This window comes from Hyla sarda, chromosome 2 (assembly GCF_029499605.1).
Source record: "Hyla sarda isolate aHylSar1 chromosome 2, aHylSar1.hap1, whole genome shotgun sequence".
NCBI lineage: Eukaryota > Metazoa > Chordata > Amphibia > Anura > Hylidae > Hyla > Hyla sarda.
This window is the reverse complement of record NC_079190.1, coordinates 362272473-362294437: the sequence shown is the minus strand read 5'-3', so window position 1 is coordinate 362294437 and position 21965 is coordinate 362272473. Positions and strand designations below refer to the sequence as shown.

The 21965-nt window shown below is 43.7% G+C and overlaps 1 protein-coding gene across 5 annotated transcripts in view; it reads left to right on the top strand.

Annotated features, from left to right (window-relative positions):
* SYT6 (synaptotagmin 6) overlaps window positions 1–21965 on the top strand; it is a 461499-nt gene that overhangs the window by 52478 nt on the left and 387056 nt on the right. Inside the window, exon 1 of one of the 5 annotated variants that reach the window (XM_056558356.1) lies at window positions 5837–5964. The exons of the other annotated variants lie outside the window; for them this stretch is intronic. Within the exon in view, the coding sequence (XP_056414331.1) occupies window positions 5962–5964 (3 nt within the window). The 5' untranslated portion in view covers window positions 5837–5961. Of the gene's footprint in view, window positions 1–5836; window positions 5965–21965 lie in introns of those variants that run through there. 5 annotated transcript variants of the gene reach the window in all.

The following is a 21965-nucleotide window of genomic DNA, read 5'->3' as shown; positions in this document are numbered from 1 at the left end:
CAGAGGGGAAATAATACATGGATGAAAAGCATAAAAATTCAATAATACACGTACATACTTGGGTGTATCTACAGTCAAAGAATAGTTGTTATGGGCCTCAGAGGTTTAGGGTGCGGACTCCAGAGCAGGAACAGTGCTGCCTACTTGAGACAACTACATAGCTTTAGAGTTACATGATAAGAATCTTTCTGCTAACAACTGTGGGTAAAGGCACTTAGTGGTAGCTGTAAAACTATACTGTACTTTAAATCCACTACTCGCCTTACTGCATTCCCCCCCTCACAGCCAGTAGAGAACCAGGAAGTTGAGATCAGTGTGGACCTGGTAGACATCAGAATGGCAGTGGCAGATTCAGTCAGCCCTTTTTAAGAAAATATTTTTCCCAAAAGGCAAAACCTTAAAAGGGGTACTCCGTCCCTAGACATCTTATCCCCTATCCAAAGGCTAAGGGATAAGATGTCTGATCGTGGGGGTTTTGCCGCTGGGAAACCCTGAGATCTCTCCTGCAGCACCCTGTGTCATCTGCTGCACAGAGCGAACTTCACTCCGTGCCTGATGACAAGCGATACAGGGGCCAGAGTATCGTGATGTCACGGCCCTGCCCCCTCGAGATATCACGGCCCACCCCCTCAATGCAAGTCTATGGGATGGGGTGTGGCACGCCCCTTCCCATAGACTTTCATTGAGGAGGTGGGGCGTGAAGTCACGAGGAGTGGGGCATGGCATCATGATCCTCCAGCCGCTGCAACGCCAGGCATCAGGCATCGTGCATTAGATGACAGGGGTGCTGCAGGAGAGATTGCGGGGGTTCCCAGCAGTGGGATCCCTGCAATCAGACATCTTATCCCCTAGGGCCACCTAGCCGCCACCGTGGATGCTTCGGCGCTAGGGCAGCGGAGCGCTGAGCCATCACCATTGATGGCTATGCAGTGCTCGTGTAATCCGCGCAAAGAATGAACATGTTCTTTCTTTGCGTGGAACGATTTCAGCGGTGGAATTGTCCGCTGCGTAAATTCCGGAGTGTGAACAGGTCTCGCAGAGACCCATTCACACTAATGTTAAGTTCACACCATGGAATTTTAGCCAATTCCAAACCAATTGTAGAAGAAAGTATGCACAACTTAAAGGGGTACTACGGTGAAAACCTTTTTTCATTTAAATCAACTGGTGGCAGAAAGTTAAACATATTTGTAAATGACTTCTATTAAAAAATCTTTATCCTTCCAGTACTTATTAGCTGCTGAATGCTACAGAGGAAATTCCTTTCTTTTTGGAACACTGATGACATCACGAGCACAGTGCTCTCTGCTGACATCTCTGTCCATTTTAGCAACCGTGCATAGCAGATGTATGCTAAGGGTAGCATGGTGGCTCAGTGGCTAGCACTGCTGCCTTGCAGTGCTGGGGTATTGGGTTCAAATCCCACTAAGGACAACAATAAATAAATAAAGACTTATTATTATAATAACATCAGCAGAGAGCACTGTGCTCGTGATGGCATCAGAGAGCATTCCAAAAAGAAAAGAATTTCCTCTGTAGTATTCAGCAGCTAATCAGTACAAGAAGGATTAAGATTTTTTAATAGAAGTCATTTACAAATATGTTTAACTTTCTGCCACCAGTTGATTTAAAAGAAAAAAGGTTTTCACCGGAGTACCCCTTTAAGTGAGAAAAATTCCATACAAAGGTTTGGACCCATCCCTGACTTTACTGTGGAGTTCGGTGAATTTAGGTTATGCATAAATATGTATATACAGATGAAAACATTTAGTAACAATTCTGTCTAATACAAAATATTTCAAATAAGCCTTTTTCAGACCTTTGCAGGAATAAAATGATAAAAGTAATAGAGCAGTCCTTTCTTTTTCATTGATAGGCAGAACATGCTTTCTTCCAGTTATTAATAAGCTGTGGTCCAAGAGCAGCTCATGCCGGTATTATAAATCTGCTTTACTAAATGAATTTCAATGATTTCCGGAGAAAAAATAATTTCCAGCATTTGCTCATTTGACCCTCCCCAGATAATAATGAATGATGCAGGGAGTACAAACCTCAGACATAAAATCTTTAACAATACAATAATAATATGAAAGTAGCTTAAGATGCTTAGAAGAGCTTTATTCTGTTTATGGCTAAAGTTTAGTTGTATCAATTTTATTTACTAAGAGGGATCTATATTCACAATACAAAAAATTAAATAATGTGGTGCCATCTATTTAAAGGAAAACTCACCTGCACTAACCAGTCGGTACAGACAAGTATTGCAGGGGAAACTGATGACAACAGTACTTACCTGGTCCCGTTCCATGCTGTTGTTCTCCAGCAATCCTCTCTGGTGTCTTCAGCTCCAGGCCCGACTTGGAGCATAGGCGGAGCTTAGTGACATCACCGCTGCTATTCTCTGCTGGGTCCTGCTGCTAGTAAACAGCAGCGGTGACGTCACTAAGCTCCGTCCATGCTCCAATGGGCCCGGAGCTGAAGATTCTGAAGAGGATTGGCAGAGAACGACAGCACGGAAAGGACAAGGTAAGTATCGTTGTCATTAGTGTCACCTGCCCTATTTGTCTCTGTACCAACAGGTTAGTGTAGGTGACACTGATGACAGATTTCCTTTAATCTATAATTTACAGTGAATACTAGGTTATGAAGAAGTCCTTGAATATACATATCCACACTCTGAATGTCTGTATGTGCATACTATGGACTTTATTGAAACATTAGAGATCTTTTCACCTTATCTTTGTGTGTGATCAAGGCTTCACCCTTTTCTCTTACCTCCGCCCCCCCTTTTTTTGGGCAGTGTCCCTTTTGTAAATGCTAGTGTTCTTAACATGTACACAGTGCTGAATTCTGAATGTAATTCCTTCTCCCTCCTATCTTAAACATTGGAAAGCCAGTGCCCAAATGAACAAAAAGCAAGAAATAAATATAAATAAATAAATGGAAACATTAGGCATTTCTTCTTTGACTAAAAACAGACTTTTTAGCCATAAATCTAGGACACAAAAAAGGCTATATATATATATATATATATATATATATATATATATATATTTTTTTTTATAATGCATATAGACTGAGACTGTGTATGGATATACCCTATTGACCCTTTTGACATCCTATTTGTTTTTCAATGGAAGCCTATTGGTGTGGTATGCCACGGTATTACTATGAAATGATAGCCTCTGGTCAGATTTATAACTGAGCAGGATTTAGGCTGGGTTCACACTACGTTTTGTCCCATACGGGAGCGCATACGGCAGGGGGGAGCTAAAAGCTCGCGCTCCCGTATGTTACCGTATGCGCTCCCGTATGCCATTCATTTCAATGAGCCGACCGGAGTGAAACGTTCGGTCCGGTCGGCTCATTTTTGCGCCGTATGCGCTTTTACAACCGGACCTAAAACCGTGGTTGACCACAGTTTTAGGTCCGGTTGTAAAAGCGCATACGGCGCAAAAATGAGCCGACCGGACCGAACGTTTCACTCCGGTCGGCTCATTGAAATGAATGGCATACGGGAGCGCATACGGTCACATACGGGAGCGCGAGATTTTAGCTCCCCCCTGCCGTATGCGCTCCCGTATGGGACAAAACGTAGTGTGAACCCAGCCTTACAGAAAGACACACATAGAACTTGTTGGTAGATGAAAACCCTTCGAACCATCTAGCCTGCCAAACATTCTGAATAATGTTAATATTCCCTGACCTTATGGTATATGAAGGATAGCATGTTGCCTATCCCAAATCAGTTGGTGCCAGAAAGGTAAACAGATTTGTAAATTACTTTTATATAAAAATCTTAATCCTTCTACTACTTATCAGCTGCTGTATGCTCCACAAGAAGTTATTTTCTTTTTGAATTTCTTTTCTGTCTGACCACTGTGCTCTCTTCTGACACTTCTGTCCGTGTCAGGAACTGTCTAGAGCAGGATAGGTTTGCTATGGGGATTTTAGCCTGCTCTGGACAGTTCCTGACATGGACAGAGGTGTCAGCAGAGAGCACTGTGGTCAGACAAAAGAAATTCAGAACTTCCTCTGTAGTATACAGCAGCTGATAAGTACTAGAAGGATTAAGATTTTTAAATATAAGTAATTTACAAATCCGTTTAACTTTCTGGCACCAGTTGATTATTATAATTTTTTATTTTTTTTTAAGATCTTTTACTGTATTTGTAGCTACCACTTCTGCTGCAAGGCTATTCCATGCATCCACTACTTCCTGATATTACTTCTCCTAGTAAGTTTTATCTTGCAGTCCATGTGCTAGTAGCTCTTCAAAAACAAAAAAACTAAAATGTAGCCAGCACCTAAACCCAACACACGGGTGAAGTTGCTGCTGTGGCAAGTACAAAACATCCATTTTGTTGACCAAATGTGCTGCTGCCATTTTCCTTTTTTACATGTTTTGTACTTGCCACAGCAGCGTGCACCCGTGTGTTGGGTTTAGGTGCTGGCTACATTTTAGTTTTTTTGTTTTTGAAGAGCAATTTGGGAGGAGTGGCTCCCTCTGTAGCCATGCATCCCCTCCCCTATTTCACAGGAGGTGGTTTTGGGTTGTTAGTGGATCCAGCATGTCACTCAGCCTGAGGTGAGCAGCATATTTAGTGACTTTTATGCACCTTTTGATATGGACAGTTTCACTCTTTTGGCCTACCCGTAGAACTTTTTTTTTTTGGCCATGCAGTGGTCACGTATTTAACATTTGCGACTTTTGTCAAAAGTGGCTATTTTGTGTACTTTTTTAGGCACAAAGCTAAACCACCTACCTGAAGAGAATCACTTCAACCTTCCGCAATTCAACCTTTAACCTCTTGTGGACGACAGCGTCCCACTCCCCTTCTATGACACGAGCTCAGGAGCTGAGCGCTGGTCATAGCCGGGTGGTCCTGGCAGCTATCTGCCACCAGGACCCATCTCAAATGCCAGACATCACCGATCACGGTGATGCCTGGCTTTAACCCCTTAGACACCGCAATCAAATTTGATTGTAACATCTAAAATGCAGATAAAAATGTCCAGGCAGCTCTGTGAAATTGAGCAAAAACACCTAACCTTCCAAATTTAGGACCCCGGGAAAGTGTCTACTTCCCTCCCTCACAATTGTCTAGAAAAAGTGTATGTGGTAGAGCTTTTCCCACCACAGCAGAGCTGCGCAAAATTCATCATCCTGCTGCACCTTCTTGATAAATAAGATGCACGCTAGTCAAACCCACCATCCAAATAAACGTGGGAAAATAGCTCTACCGTAGACATTCTTTGATAAATCTGGGCCTAAATCTTCTATGTGGGACAGTGTCAAAAACCTTTACGAAAATGTAAACATGATACTCACTAAAGTCTAAATTGTAGTAACATTTCTGTTAGAAAGATCCAATAGTATGTGAACAAAGCCTAGGAAAAAATGTTTCAGAATTGAAATTTTGTAGTGAACCTAAAACATGTCAGGAGAGTTGACAGATCCTCAGTAAAGTGGTTCCAAATCAGAACTTCAGGTTAAGTTGTGGTGGAAAGAAGAAATCAAAAATACTTCACTCCTTTCAATCCCTTTGACAGAATAACAGTTACAGTATTGATTCATAGCAGTGGGGTATATGTGATTCTAGCAACTTATTGGCCATTGTAATGCAAGAGTACAAATAATAGATTTGTCAAAAATATTGAACATCTCAACTTCCCTTCTGTCACTGTAGACATTTCTCATCACCTTTCCACGGGAAACGGGATAACGCAGAAAGCTCGATTGAAATTCTCACCACAATCCAATATCATTGCAGTCATCAGATTAGATTGGGGGGGTCTTCTGCTCACTTGTGGCCGTGTCTCGGCGCAGCTGTACTTCGCTCATACATAGTCAAGACACTGCAGAACTCCATAGAAACAAGAAAACACATTGCTGGCTGGGTTAATTGTAAGCAGAGCAGGCAGAGGACAGAGAGGGAAGAGACAGGGACAACACACTGCATGGTAAGCCTTGTGGAGAAAACTTCTCTTCCAAATGCAGGAATATAGGGTTGCGATGTGCAAACATTAGCTCACGTAATCCTCTTATTTCTCCGTATTTTGGAGCTTTTGTAAGATTTGAGCTCTGCACCACTAAATCTCTTCGCATGTGTATCTAGAGGCTTTACCTGTCATGTTGTCTTCTTGCGGCAGTGGATGAGAGGAGTTGTACTGTCGGTGATTCGTGTTATCTTTCTTTTTGCTGAAATATTGTAAGAAAATACTTAACTTCTCAAATATTTCTTGAGTTTTGCTCAAGTTGTCAGGGCAAAATAAAAGGGGATTATACTTTAATGCTGTTATCTGTAGAAGGTAGGTGTGACACCGTTCTTATGTAGGCTGTAAGCTGTGATAAAATGCATGAAGCCCATGACAAATATCCCCTTATGTTTATATTATGCAACAGTTTATTTGGTTACAATTCTGTTTCAGACCCCATGTTGGTAAGTTCTCACTCCTTCATAAGTGCCACCTGATGTTCTTAAAAAGGGGGAGAAATGTTGTGTTCTCTATGGGGGACATGGATCAATAATGGTGTAGCAATGTGTGATTTTATGTATGTTTTTTTTTGCGTCAAATGGAGCATATTTGCGCCAAAATTATCAATTGTCGTACGCAAGTTTGTAATTTTGGCACAAATGTAGCCCTACAAAAGGCGCAGACCCCAGAATTCCAGGCAGTAAATCTGACTTTGGGACGTTTTATTGTTGTAGCTATTTTCTCTGTCACTTGATTCATGGTGTAGATTTGCGCCTAAATGAAGGTATTTGCGCCTAAACTGGCGCCAAATCGAAAAGTCGCAATTAATGAATTCCAGACCACAGAATGATTGTAACTGAAATCATGATTAACAAAGTGAAATCAGTGATTTTGTTCTAAACCATTTGGCGCAATTGTTTGTCGCAAAAAAATTACATAAAGTAAAAATTGCGACAAATCACAGACAAAAAAACAGGGGAAAAAGCTTCATACATACCCCCCTATGTGTCTAAAATGTTGGTTCTTGGACTTGATTTTTTGACTTGACTTATTTTTTACATTCTGTTACGGAATTCTGAGTTGATAAAATGGAGGAGGGGGGAGGTGTACAGTTAGGACCCTTCAGAGGAGCTTTAAAAATAATCTCTATCTATGGATGACCTGGGGTACCTGTGCATTAATAATACCGTATTTACCCTGGAGTACTGTATTAATAATATTGTACAGTGGTCCCTCAACATACGATGGTAATCCGTTCCAAATGGACCATCGTTTGTTGAAATCATCGTATGTTGAGGGATCCATGCAATGTAAAGTATAGGACAGTGGTCTACAACCTGCGGACCTCCAGATGTTGCAAAACTACAACACCCAGCATGCCCGGACAGCCAACGGCTGTCCGGGCATGCTAGAAGTTGTAGTTTTGCAACATCCGGAGGTCCGCAGGTTGAAGACCACTGGTATTGGAGAATATACTCAAGTGTCCCCACCGCTACGGACCGTCACAGCTCATCACCGCTGCCGTGGATGTCGCCTTCCCTCACTGTCGCCGCGTCCCCGGGGTGTCCCCGACACTCCGGCAAGGCCTCTGCTTCCCCGGAATCCTCGCTCTCACGTTGCCGCCATCACGTCGCTACGCACGCCACTCCTATTGGATGACGGGACAGCGTGTGCATCGACATGATGATGACGAGGGAGAGCACCGACGATGCAGGGGATCCGGAAGAGGACGCGCCGGAGCCCCGAGGACAGGTAAGAGACCATCACCGGAGCACACGGGGCACCGTAAACGGCTATACGGTGGCAGCTGAAGCAGTCTGCGCTGCCGGATAGCCGTTTATGCGATGGCCCCGACATACAAAAGCATCGTATGTTGATGCTGCCTTCAACATGCGATGGCCTCTGAGAGGCCATCGTATGTTGAAATGATCGTATGGTCGGGGGATCACATGTATTTACCCAGAAGAATTGCTTGTCCATGGGGTCCCTTACAGATTTTTGATGGCCGCTGGAAGCCCCAACAGCAGAACACTCTTTGATCAATTTATTATTGGGGCAGTTTTCTATCGAAGAATTGTGCCTGACTCTCTTGTTTTGGTCTTTGGCTTTGATGTCTCAGTATAAAAAGTAATTTACAGCTTGACAAATGCATTTTTAGAAACCCTGGATATGCACTACAATGTCTAAAGCTCATGTGTGTGAACTATTTTGAAGAGAGATTTTGTGCTTTTGGGGCCACTGGTGAAGAACATGATCATCATGATAATAGCATCCAGGGGTTAGAATATTGTTTAAAGGGGTTTTCCAGCCCCTTCATTCATTTTTTTTTTAAATGCTCACAATGTTATGAAATAGAAATGCAGTAGTGTTCATTCCCATCAATTCCATTCCAGTGTTTTCCATGTCGTTCACGATCTTTTATTCCTGGTCCATTCCGACATCACATGTGACAGCTTCAGCCAACCACTGGCTGCCAAAGTTACCCTTTACATTCAGTGATTGACTGCAGCAGTCCCAAGTCTGTGTCAACAGGGACCAAGAAGTAGAGACCGGCTTTAAATGTCAAAGTATTAAGGAAATTGCTACTTCTTTCATTATTGAACAAAACTGTGGGCTGGTTATTTTTTTACTAAAAAATGTAACGGTTGGACAGCCCATTTAACCACTTTTCACAATCTGACATACTGTATGGGTGGTGGGAGATATATATTGCAGTGGATTGTACAAGAAAGAAACATCACGGTATAAAACAATATCAAAAATCCCATCTACCCCAAAATGATATCAATAAAAATGACAGGTCAAAATGAGCCCTTACACAGCCCTTTACAACGGAAAAATATAAAAGTTATAGGAGTCAGAATATCACAATGCAAAGCAAATTTGCGGATAACAAATAGCAAAGTAATGAAGGGGATAAAGACTGTGTATCTATGGTGGGGTCACTGGTGCCCTTAAAGGAGTAGTCCAATGGTGAACAATTCTATACAGTTAGCAACAGTTTAATAAGTTATATAACTTTGTAATATACTCACATAACCCATCTGGAACGGAAAATACCTTTATCAGTGATTTCTCTCTAGACAGGAAGCTCATAATCCAGCAACTCAACCTACACTTCTTCTACAGCCTGTGGTCAGCTCCTCATTCCTTTCCTCATAGTTCTCAATATGTGAGTGCTCACCAATCACAGCGCTCACACATTGAACCAATCACAGCACTCACACATTGAACCAATCACAGCACTCACACATTGAACCAATCTCAGCACTCACACATTGAACCAATCTCAGCACTCACACATTGAACCAATCACAGCACTCACACATTGAACCAATCACAGCACTCACACATTGAACCAATCACAGCACTCACACATTGAACCAATCACAGCACTTACACATTGAACCAATCACAGCACTCACACATTGAACCAATCACAGCACTCACACATTGAACCAATCACAGCACTCACACATTGAACCAATCACAGCACTCACACATTGAACCAATCACAGCACTCACACATTGAACCAATCTCAGCACTCACACATTGAACCAATCACAGCACTCACACATTGAACCAATCACAGCACTCACACATTGAACCAATCACAGCACTCACACATTGAACCAATCACAGCACTCACACATTGAACCAATCACAGCACTCACACATTGAACCAATCACAGCACTCACACATTGAACCAATCTCAGCACTCACACATTGAACCAATCTCAGCACTCACACATTGAACCAATCACAGCACTCACACATTGAACCAATCTCAGCACTCACACATTGAACCAATCACAGCACTCACACATTGAACCAATCACAGCACTCACACATTGAACCAATCACAGCACTCACACATTGAACCAATCTCAGCACTCACACATTGAACCAATCTCAGCACTCACACATTGAACCAATCACAGCACTCACACATTGAACCAATCACAGCACTCACACATTGAACCAATCACAGCACTCACACATTGAACCAATCACAGCACTCACACATTGAACCAATCACAGCACTCACACATTGAACCACTCACAGCACTCACACATTGAACCAATCTCAGCACTCACACATTGAACCAATCTCAGCACTCACACATTGAACCAATCACAGCACTCACACATTGAACCAATCACAGCACTCACACATTGAACCAATCACAGCACTCACACATTGAACCAATCACAGCACTCCTGCTTGAGCCTGGTCACGTGGGTGCCGTGCTGTAAGGGTGGGTTCACACTACGTTTTGTCCCATACGGGAGCGCATACGGCAGGGTGGAGCTAAAACCTCGCGCTCCCGTATGCCTTCGTATGCGCTCCCGTATGTCATTCATTTCAATGAGCCAGCCGGAGTGAAACATTCGGTCCGGTCGGCTCATTTTTGCGCCGTATGCGCTTTTCCCCCGGACCTAAAACTGTGGTCAACCATGGTTTGAGGTCCGGTCGTAAAAGCGCATACGGCGCAAAAATGAGCCGACCGGACCGAATGTTTCACTCCGGCTGGCTCATTGAAATGAATGACATACGGGAGCGCGTACGAAGGCATACGGGAGCACGAGGTTTTAGCTCCCCCCTGCCGTATACGCTCCCGTATGGGAGAAAACGTAGTGTGAACCCAGCCTTAGCCAGGAGAAGTGTGAGGGGGAGAATGAGGACTGACACAGCCCCTCCCCTCCCAGCTCTGTTTACACAGGACCTAATTTATCATGGGGAGGTTTCAAGTTTGCATGGGGGGAGGGGAGGACGTGTGTGAGAAGACATATTACACAGGCTGGGGATGTATAGACTGCAGCGGAATAAATATCATACTGGGCATGATTTATATTTCTGAGGGGGGGGGACTCCTGAATGACATGCTGGGAGTTGTAGTCCCTGTTATGTGTGTTTATGTTAGTGTTTACAAACCAGTGTGCCTCCAGCTGTTGCAAAACTACAACTCCCAGCATGCCCTGACAGACTTTGGGCATGCTGGGAGTTGTAGATTTGCAACAGCTGGAGGCACACTGGTTGGGAAACACTGTTCTAGCCTATTCAGCATACACATCATGTTACACTAGTGTTTCCCAACCAGGGTGCCTCCAGATGTTGCAAAACTACTACTCCCAGCATTCCCTGGTTGGGAAACCCTGGCATACACACACATAACAGGGACTACAACTCCCAGCATGTCATTCAGGAGTCCCCCCCCCCCCCCACACACACACATAGAAATCATCCCCAGTATGATATTTATTCCCTGTAGTCTATACATCCCCAGCCCCTGCAGTGTAATATGTCTCCTCACATATAGAAATCATCTCCCCCCCTCCCCCCATGCAAACTTGAAACCTTCCCATGATAAATTAGGTCCTGTGTAAACAGAGCGGGGGAGGGGAGGAGTTGTGTAAGTCCTCATTCGGGCTCAAGCAGGAGTGCTGTGATTGGTTCAATATGTGAGTGCTGTGATTGGTTCAATATGTGAGTGCTGTGATTGGTTCAATATGTGAGTGCTGTGATTGGTTCAATATGTGAGTGCTGTGATTGGTTCAATATGTGAGTCCTGTGATTGGTTCAATATGTGAGTGCTGTGATTGGTGAGCAATAAGAAGGGCAGAGATTTAGCACAGTAGGGGGTGATATGGGCAGGCTTTGGGGGTGTACATTATGTTACAGACTTGAGAGGAAGTCATTTTTTTCAGAGTGAAGAGGATGATGGGAGCTCAGGCTCCATAACCAGGAAGTGTTGCTATATTCACAGTGGCATAGCATACAAACGGGATGGGGCAGACATATAATGAAAAGTGCGGTGGCATCATGGAGTCAAGGTCTAACCTGTGGCTGGTACTTATTTTCAGATATTTTTCACTATTGTATATCTCCTTTAAGGTCGGGCTACACATTGATTTTGGCCACCACAGTGGTTAAAGGGGTACTCCAGTAGAAAGAAAAAATTCAAATCAACTGGTGCCAGAAAATTATGCAGATTTGTAAATTACTTCTATATAAAAATCTAAATCCATCTAGTACTTATCAGCTTCTGTATACTACAGAGGAAGTTGTATAGTTATTTTCAGTCTGACCACAGTGCTCTCTGCTGACACCTCTGCCTGTGTCAAAAACTGTTGAGAGCAGGAGAGGTTTGCTATGGGGATTTGCTCCTACTCTGGACAGTTCCTGACACAAACAGAGGTGTCAGCAGAGAGCACTGTGGTCAGACAGAAAAGAAACTTACAACTTCCTCTGGAGAATACAGCAGCTCATAAATACTGGAAGGATTAAGATTTTTTAATAGAAGTAATTTTCAAATCTGTTTAACTTTCTGGAGCCATTTGATATACAAATTTTTTTTTTTCCATGAGAGTACCCCTTTCAGCGGCCAAAAATGCTGTGTTGCACTGCAGTGACCATGCTGCATCATAGCTAACAAGTGATTTAGGTCACATTGCAACCCACAAGTCACTTTGTAGCCCTAGCCTAAATGTACTCGGTACCCCAGTCCTACTAGGTTATCACTGAATGAATCGGGGGGGGGGGGGGGGGGGCTGAGCAAAAACTCAATCTTTATTTTATTACTGAAACAATTTGAGGTAATACTGGAGGAATTCATGTTTAGTTATTCATGTTTATATATTAAAACTCATAGATAGCATAGACATAAATAACCACACATGAGATTGAATATTTCTTTTCCTAAAAAAAAAAAAAAAAAGAGATAAGGAAGAAAACTTTTTCCTGCACATAAAGATTTTCCTTTTTCTCTCAGCTGGGATCTCTTCCTTTTTTTGTTAAAGGGGTACTCCGCTGCCCTGTGTCGGAAGCTCCGCTCCCCAGTGTCCGGAAGTTTATTGTTCCGGACGCTGTGTGCGGGCTTCCGTGTTCAGGGCTGCCCCTCTCAACGAAAGTCTATGGGAAGGGTCGTGACGGCCATCGCGCCCCCTTCCCATAGACTTTCGCTGAGGGGGCGGGCGTGACATCACAAAGGAGGCGGGCGTGACGTCACGAGGGCAGCCCTGAACATGGAAGCCCGCAGACAGCGTCCGGCAGCGGAGCTTCTGACACAGGGCAGCGGAGTACCCCTTTAAATAATAAGGGAAAGAGAACGTGTTAGGAATAAACAAATAAAAACTTCCCATTCAGTCTAGTTAGCAAATATAACATACAGGTGAAACTCGAAAAATGAGAATATTGTGCAAAGTTCATTTATTTCAGTAAAGCAATAAAGCAACTTAAAAGGTGAAATTAATATCTGAGAGAGACTCATTACATACAAAGCAACATAGTTCAAGCCGTGATTTGTCATACTTGTGATGATTATGGATACAGCTCATGAAAGCCCCCCCAATTACTATGATCTGGGAAGCCATGTCATCTGCTGGTGTTGGTCCATTGTGCTTCATTAAGTCCAGGGTCAACACCTCCGTCTACCAGGAGATTTTGGAGCATTTCAGACGAGTTGCATTACTGAAATAAATGAACTTTTGCACGATATTCAAATTTTTCGAATTTCACCTGTATACCATTGCTAAAGGGGTAGTCCAGCATTTTATTCCTTATACCCTATCCACTGTAAATGTCTGATAGTAGGGGGTCTGGCTGCTGTGACCCCCTGTGATCTCCTGCATGTTGCCCTGACTCTCCTGGTGCCTGGAGTAGGCGTTGACATGCCCCCTCTATGTATCTCTATGGGAGCCCTGGACCCCTGCCATTACACACTTTACATTGAAGATAGTTTTATTAGCTAAACTCAACTCTACAGAAATATCTATTCTGTATTAAGTTTGGCCCTTTGGCCCTTTTTTTGTGAAATCTAGTCAGTAATAGATAAACAAGAATTCAGTAACTGTGACTGATAGTATAGTTCTCTTGGACATTAGTGCACATTGTACATCTGAGTAAACATGCTCTACGCACATCTAGGTAAGGGTAGGGTAAGCTAGGGTAGACAAGGGCCTATTGAGAATAAAGTGGCTCAGGGGCCCACATTCACAATGCTCAAGCAGATACTGGCATTCACACATACCCTTTGGTATTGACTGTGAAAGTCATTTGATTTGTAATTAAAACTATTCCTGATCAATATCTGAAATGCCAGAATCTGTGAGCATGTGAAGAATAAAAATAAACTGCACGAAAAATACAAGACTAGATAAGCAGGGTCAATGTAATAGAATACCAACTGATCTAGCATGAGAGAATGAGTGCTGTCTGCATAAAAATTCTGTCATATTTGCTGCAGACATAGTTGGATAGCTGTTAGGGTATAAAAGCAAACTGTAGCTTTCCTAAAGCTGATATTGGCTGAGAAACTAATGTGTCAAGGAGGCAGGGCTAAGCTTACCAAATGCCACAAAATTCTAGACCTGCTTACTCACTCTGAACTTCCAGTCTTTCCTTGACTGAGGTACAGGGCTCTTTACATGTGTCATAAATGTACGGTGCTGCATAACTCTACTTAGTGTACAGTGATGTACATTTACGGCGCAACTCTGTCGCGAGCGCAGGAGCTGCGCTCGATTCATTCACTGCTGGAAACAGCAGCTGCGGACCTGCCGGTAATGGCGGACATCAGCGATCGCGCTGATGTCCACCACTAACCCCTCAGATGCCGTGACCTCACAGCATATGCGGCAGTGCGGCACTTAAAATGGCTGATATGATCGCCCGCGGCACTGTCCTGGGGATTAGATCAGCCAAGATGGCGGACGGAGGTCCCCTCACCTGCCTCCTCCATCTCCCGGGGTCTTCTGCACTGATCTGCCTTTCAGCAGACCAGAGCAGAAGATCGCCGATAATACTGATCAGTACTATGCCCTATGCATAGCACTGAACAGTATTAGCAATCTAACCATTGCTAAAAATAGTCCCCTATGGAGACAAAAAAAAGTTTCAAAATAAGTGAAAAAAAATTTTAATTGCCCCTTCCCCAATAAAGTTTTAAATCACCCCTCTCCCCATATTAAAAGAAAAAAAGCGTAAAAAAAACTATAAATAATAAAAATATTTGGTATCATCCCGTGTGTAAATGTCCGAACTATAAAAAATATAATGTTAATGATCCCCTATGGCAAATGGTGTAAACATTGAAAAAATCCAAAATTTCTGCTTTTTTGTCACATCAAACAGCAATTTTTTTTTAATGAATAGCAATCAAAAAGTCACATATACACAAATATAGTACTAAAACTAAAACTACAGATCATGGCGCAAAAAATTAGCCCTCACACATCCCTGAATATGGAAAAATAAGAAAGTTAGAGGTGGTCAAAATAAGGCAATTTTAAACGTACTGATTTTGTAAAAAAAAAAAAGTTTGGGATTTTTTTTTTTAAAGCAGTACAATAATAGAAATGTATTTAACCATGAGTATTATTTTAATCATATTCGCCCAGAAAATAAAGAAAACATTTTACTGTAAAGTGTACATCGTGGAAACAAAAAATTTGCAAATCAGCAAAATTAAGATTTTCGTTTACATTTCTTTACAGAGAAAAAATTTTGGGGAGTTTACCATACATTTTAGGGTAACATGAGTGATGTCACTACAAAGTACAACTAGTTACACAAAAAACAAGCCCTCATATGGGTCTGTGAATGGAAATATAAAAGGGTTATGGATTTTAGAAGACGAGGAGGAAAAAACAAAAACGCTAATATAAAATTGGCTGTGTCCTTTAGGGGTTAATCAACCAAAAAGGCACAGGGAAGTAAGAGCAAGTGAGGAGGTGTGTCAGGCTGTGGTGATTTAAATACCTTGGCCCCGCCTCCTTGACTTTTGGTTAAGAGATTAAAATGCAAATAAAAGGTAGTGGTGTCTGCAGGCCTTAGCAGCAAATAAATCTTACTGATACCCCACCAGAATTTTTTGAAATTTTTTCTCTGGGAGGTCAAGATGTAATCTTATCATAGGTAACACTAACTTGTGCTATTATTTGAGCACTGTATGGCAGAGGCATAGCTATAAAGGTTGCAGAGGAAGCAGTCGCACCGGGGCCCTGGTGCCTAAGGGGGCCCCAAAGTAGATCTGTCCCATTAGAGACCAGTAATATATTTGGCATTTGGGGTCCTGTTGCAGATTTTGCATCGGGACCCAGAAGCTACAAGCTACGCCTCTGCTATATGGCTTCATGAGAGCATTAAAGGGGTTATCCAGGAAAAAACTTTTTCTATATATATCATCTGGCTCCAGAAAGTTAAACAGAATTGTAAATTACGTCTATTAAAAAATCTTAATCCTTTCAGTACTTATGAGCTTCTGAAATTAAGGTTGTTCTTTTCTGTCTAAATCCTCTCTGATGACACCTGTCTCGGGAAACGCCCAGTTTAGAAGCAAATCCCCATAGCAAACCTCTTCTAAACTGGGCGTTTCCCGAGACAGGTGTCATCAGAGAGGATTTAGACAGAAAAGAACAACCATAACTTCAGAAGCTCATAAGTACTGAAAGGAATAAGATTTTTTAATAGAAGTAATTTACAAATCTGTTTAACTTTCTGGAGCCAGTTGATATATATATATATATATATATATATATATATATATATAAAAGTTTTTTCCTGGAATACCCCTTTAAGGCCAATGTAAAGAGGTTTGCCAGTATACCATACCAGTTTTCTGATATGTGTTATTATTTTTGTAGTAATCCTTAACCACTTAAGGACCTAGGGCGTATGGATACGCCTTGACGTCCTGGTACTTAAGGACCGAGGGCGTATCCATACGCCCGTGGGAATTTCGGTCCCCGCCGCACGCCGGGCGGGGACCGGACCGGGATGCCTGCTGATATCGTTCAGCAGGCATCCCGCGCAAATGCCCAGGGGGGTCATTAGACCCCCCCATGTCGGCGATCGCGGCAGATCGTTGGTGAATTCACACTAACGATCTGCCGCGATTCGGGTCATACGGGTCACATGTGACCCGCTGACCCGAAGATACAAGGTGATCGGGGGTGTACAATACACCCCCTATCACCCACTGTATCTATGGGGAGGTGGCGATTTCGTCACCCCCCCAGGAGAGCTGCTATTGGCTGGACGATCGTCCAGCCAATAGCAGCCGGCGGGGGAGGGGTTAACTGCATCTTCTTGCAGCTCTGCCCGTTAGCTGAGTTCAGTCAGCGGGCAAAGCTGCTCGGAGGTGCCAGGGACCCCCCCCTGTGAGGATTGGAGCCCCCTCAGGACCGACGATCCCCCATAGAGCAGGGACAGAAAAACCCCCAGGGAAAGGTAGGAAAAAATAGTGTAAAACAGTAAAATAAAAGTAAAAAAAAAAAATCCCCCCCCCCCCTGACCCCCTAATAGGTCCCCAAGGGTCTGCCTGAGATTTTTTAGCTTGACCTGGGCCCTATTAGGGGTTCAGGGCGCTGCATTTGGCCCCCCTTTTTTTTTTGGCCGCAGCTGTTTATTTTTGTTCATATAACGGTGTGTGATTTCTAATCACACACCGTTATATATATAGTATACACCAAGCACACACACTACATACATCCCCGCCACCCCCCACACACACCCCCTCCCACCCCTCTCCCCCACCACCGCCCCCCGCCACCGTAGAAAAAGGCGATGGCTCGCCGGGCATTTTCGGTAGCGGAGGCATACGCTTTTCTTGCCTCCGACTCCGAATCTGTCAGTGAGGACGATGAAGATCCAACATTCCTGTGTTCTTCATCGTCCTCCTCATCATCTAGTACTGATGATGAGCCCCCTGCACGGCGGCGGAGACGCCGCCAGGCGAGGCCACTCACCCCCCATGAAAGTGCCCCAGTGGCTGGCACTAGTGCGAGTGGTGATGCCGCTCGTACTAGGAGTCCGACCCCCCAGGCAATTTTACCGGAGCTCCCTTCCGGTGAACCTGTCTGGAGACCCCCAGAGGGTTATCAGCCACGGATTCCTGAGTATGTTGGCGACTCCGGAATCCGGATTGACACGGCTGGATTCACTGAATTTGACTTTTTCAGTTATTTTTTCAGTGAGAGCCTGGTCAATCACATGGTGGAGCAGACGAATCTGTACGCCAGGCAGTTCATCGCCCACCACCCTGATTCTTTTTTGGCCAGGTCCAATGAATGGTACGCTGTCAGTGCAGCAGAAATGAGGACATTTTGGGGCCTCTTGCTGCACATGGGCCTGATCAAAAAGCCAAGTGTCAGGCAGTACTGGAGCGGGGACGTCCTATACCAGACCCCGCTGTACAGTATGGCCATGGCACGGAAGCGGTTCGAGGCCATTCGGAAATGCCTGCATTATGCAGATAATGCGGCATGTCCACCCCGAAGTGATCCCACCTATGACCGGCTTTACAAAGTGAGGCCGGTCATCGATCACTTTGGGGCCAAATTTTTGGAGGCCTATGTACCGCTTAGGGAGCTCTCTGTAGATGAGTCTCTCATCAGTTTTAAGGGGAGACTCATCTTCCGCCAGTATATTCCCTCGAAGCGGGCGCGATATGGCGTGAAGCTATATAAACTTTGTGAGAGTACCTCCGGGTACACTCTCAAGTTTAGGGTGTATGAGGGACGAGATTCCCATATTGAACCCCCAGATTGTTCCCCCACTCTGGGTGTTAGCGGGAAAATCGTTTGGGACCTTATGTACCCATTGCTGGATAAGGGTTACCACGTGTACGTGGACAACTTTTATACCAGCATCCCTCTCTTCACATCCCTTGCCGCCAGATCGACGTCCGCTTGTGGGACCGTGCGGAAGAATCAGAGAGGCCTCCCTCTAAATTTTGTTCAGACACCTATGCCCAAGGGTGAGTCCCGTGCCCTTACCCATGAAAACCTGTTGCTGGTCAAGTATAAGGATAAGAGGGATGTCCTTATGCTGACCACTATTCATGGTAACGGCAGCTCACCTGTCCCTGTGCGAGGTACCACAACAACGGTCCTCAAGCCCGATTGTATTCTGGACTACAATCGGTATATGGGGGGAGTTGATCTTTCTGATCAAATCCTGAAGCCATATAACGCCATGCGGAAAACACGTGTATGGTACAAGAAAGTTGCGGTCTACTTGGTACAGGTTGCCATGTACAACTCTTTTGTACTGTACCAGAACGCTGGCAACACAGGGACATACCTTCAGTTCCAAGAAGAAGTCCTAAAGGTCCTGATCTTTGCTGACCGGGAAAGAGCAGGCCGGAGTTCAGAAGGAACTGGAGTAATAGGTGCCAGGATCGTCCCAGGCCAACACTTTCCAGGTGAGGTCCCCCACACTGGAAAGAAGGGACGATCCCAGAAAAAATGCAGAGTGTGTAACAGGAGGGGGATACGGAAGGACACCACCTATCAATGTGACACTTGCCCTGATCATCCGGGCCTCTGCATTAAAAACTGCTTCAGGGAGTATCACACTTCCATGCAGTACTAAATTTTCCCTTTTCATCTTAATTTTCCATAATTTGACCCCAATGTACCAAGTCCAGAGTACATTCCAAGTTTTAACCCCATAAAACCACTAAATTGCCCAAAAAACTCTCATAAAAAAAAAAAACTGATAAGACCTCTGGGGGTATTTTTTTCTCTGGGTCATGGGTCACTGAGTCACTATCATCGGGGACTTTTTATGTTGCCTCAAATGTGCAGTGCTCTCTATCTCCACCTGAGCGGGGTGCGCATTTGAGGCAACAGGTTAGGGACGGCCATACACATCACATTCCCAGAATGATGATTCAGAGCATAGGGTTTGGGGTGGACATATTTTTTAGTTTTGGCTATGCTCTGGGTCATCATTCTGGGAACATAACCTGTTTTATCCTTTTATGTCCCACTGTACCCCTTGTTAGTTATTAGCGTACCCCATATAATGCCCCTTGAGGGGGGGTCCCACTGTTCTGGCTCCATAGGCAGAAGCTCAAGGCCCCTGACTGCCCTCCTGTTCCTCCGTGACCAGTGTGCACCCGGAGATCTGTTTTACGCCCAGATATGAGGTATGTCCTTTTTCCAAAGAAATGTATTTACATTTTTTGCTTTTCTGGCAGTAAATGCGACATGCCCCCCCCCCCCCCCCATTTCAGCAAAATTAGCAAATGTGACTCTTTCTCTTCTGAGCATTGTAGCGCTCCTGCAGTGCATTTGACATCCACTTATGGGGTACCTCCATACTCAGAAGAGATGGGGTTACACATTTTGGGGGGTATTTTATGCTATTAACCCTTGCAAAAATGTGAAATTTGGGGGGAAACACACATTTTAGTGAAAAAAATATATATTTTTTTTACATATGCAAAAGTCGTGAAACCCCTGTGAGGTATTAAGGCTCACTTTATTCCTTGTTACGTTCCTCAAGGGGTCTAGTTTCCAAAATGGTATGCCATGTGTTTTTTTTTTTGCTGTTCTCGCACCATAGGGGCTTCCTAAATGCAACATGCCCCCCGAGCAAAATTTGCTCTCAAAAAGCCAAATATGACTCCTTCTCTTCTGAGCATTGTAGTTCACCCGAAGTGCGCTTCAGGTCAACTTATGGGGTACCTCCATACTCAGAAGAGATGGAGTTACAAATTTGGGGGGGTATTTTCTGCTATTAACCCTTGCAAAAATTTGAAATTTGGGGGGAAACACACATTTTAGTGAAAAAAATATATATTTTTTTTACATATGCAAAAGTCGTGAAACCCCTGTGGGGTATTAAGGCTCACTTTATTCCTTGTTACGTTCCTCAAGGGGTCTAGTTTCCAAAATGGTATGCCATGTGTTTTTTTTTTTGCTGTTCTGGCACCATAGGGGCTTCCTAAATGCAACATGCCCCCCGAGCAAAATTTGCTCTCAAAAAGCCAAATATGACTCCTTCTCTTCTGAGCATTGTAGTTCGCCCGAAGTGCACTTCATGTCAACTTATGGGGTACCTCCATACTCAGAAGAGATGGGGTTACAAATTTTGGGGGGTATTTTCTGTTTTTAACCCTTGCAAAAATGTGAAATTTGGGGGGAAACACACATTTTAGTGAAAAAAAAATATATTTTTTTTACATATGCAAAAGTCGTGAAACCCCTGTGGGGTATTAAGGCTCACTTTATTCCTTGTTACGTTCCTCAAGGGGTCTAGTTTCCAAAATGGTATGCCATGTGTTTTTTTTTGCTGTTCTGGCACCATAGGGGCTTCCTAAATACAACATGCCCCCCGAGCAAAATTTGCTCTCAAAAAGCCAAATATGACTCCTTCTCTTCTGAGCATTGTAGTTCGCCCAAAGTGCACTTCAGGTCAACTTATGGGGTACCTCCATACTCATAAGAGATGGGGTTACAAATTTTGGGGGGTATTTTCTGCTATTAACCCTTGCAAAAATGGGAAATTTGGGGGGAAACACACATTTTTGTGAAAAACATATATATTTTTTTTACATATGCAAAAGTCGTGAAACCCCTGTGGGGTATTAAGGCTCACTTTATTCCTTGTTACGTTCCTCAAGGGGTCTAGTTTCCAAAATGGTATGCCATGTGTTTTTTTTTGCTGTTCTGGCACCATAGGGGCTTCCTAAATACAACATGCCCCCCGAGCAAAATTTGCTCTCAAAAAGCCAAATATGACTCCTTCTCTTCTGAGCATTGTAGTTCGCCCAAAGTGCACTTCAGGTCAACTTATGGGGTACCTCCATACTCATAAGAGATGGGGTTACAAATTTTGGGGGGTATTTTCTGCTATTAACCCTTGCAAAAATGGGAAATTTGGGGGGAAACACACATTTTTGTGAAAAACATATATATTTTTTTTACATATGCAAAAGTCGTGAAACCCCTGTGGGGTATTAAGGCTCACTTTATTCCTTGTTACGTTCCTCAAGGGGTCTAGTTTCCAAAATGGTATGCCATGTGTTTTTTTTTTGCTGTTCTGGCACCATAGGGGCTTCCTAAATGTGACATGCCCCCCAAAAACCATTTCAGAAAAACTCACTCATCAAAATGCCACTGTCGCTCCTTCCCTTATGAGCCCTCTACTGCGCCCGCCGAACACTTGACATACACATATGAGGTATGTCCTTA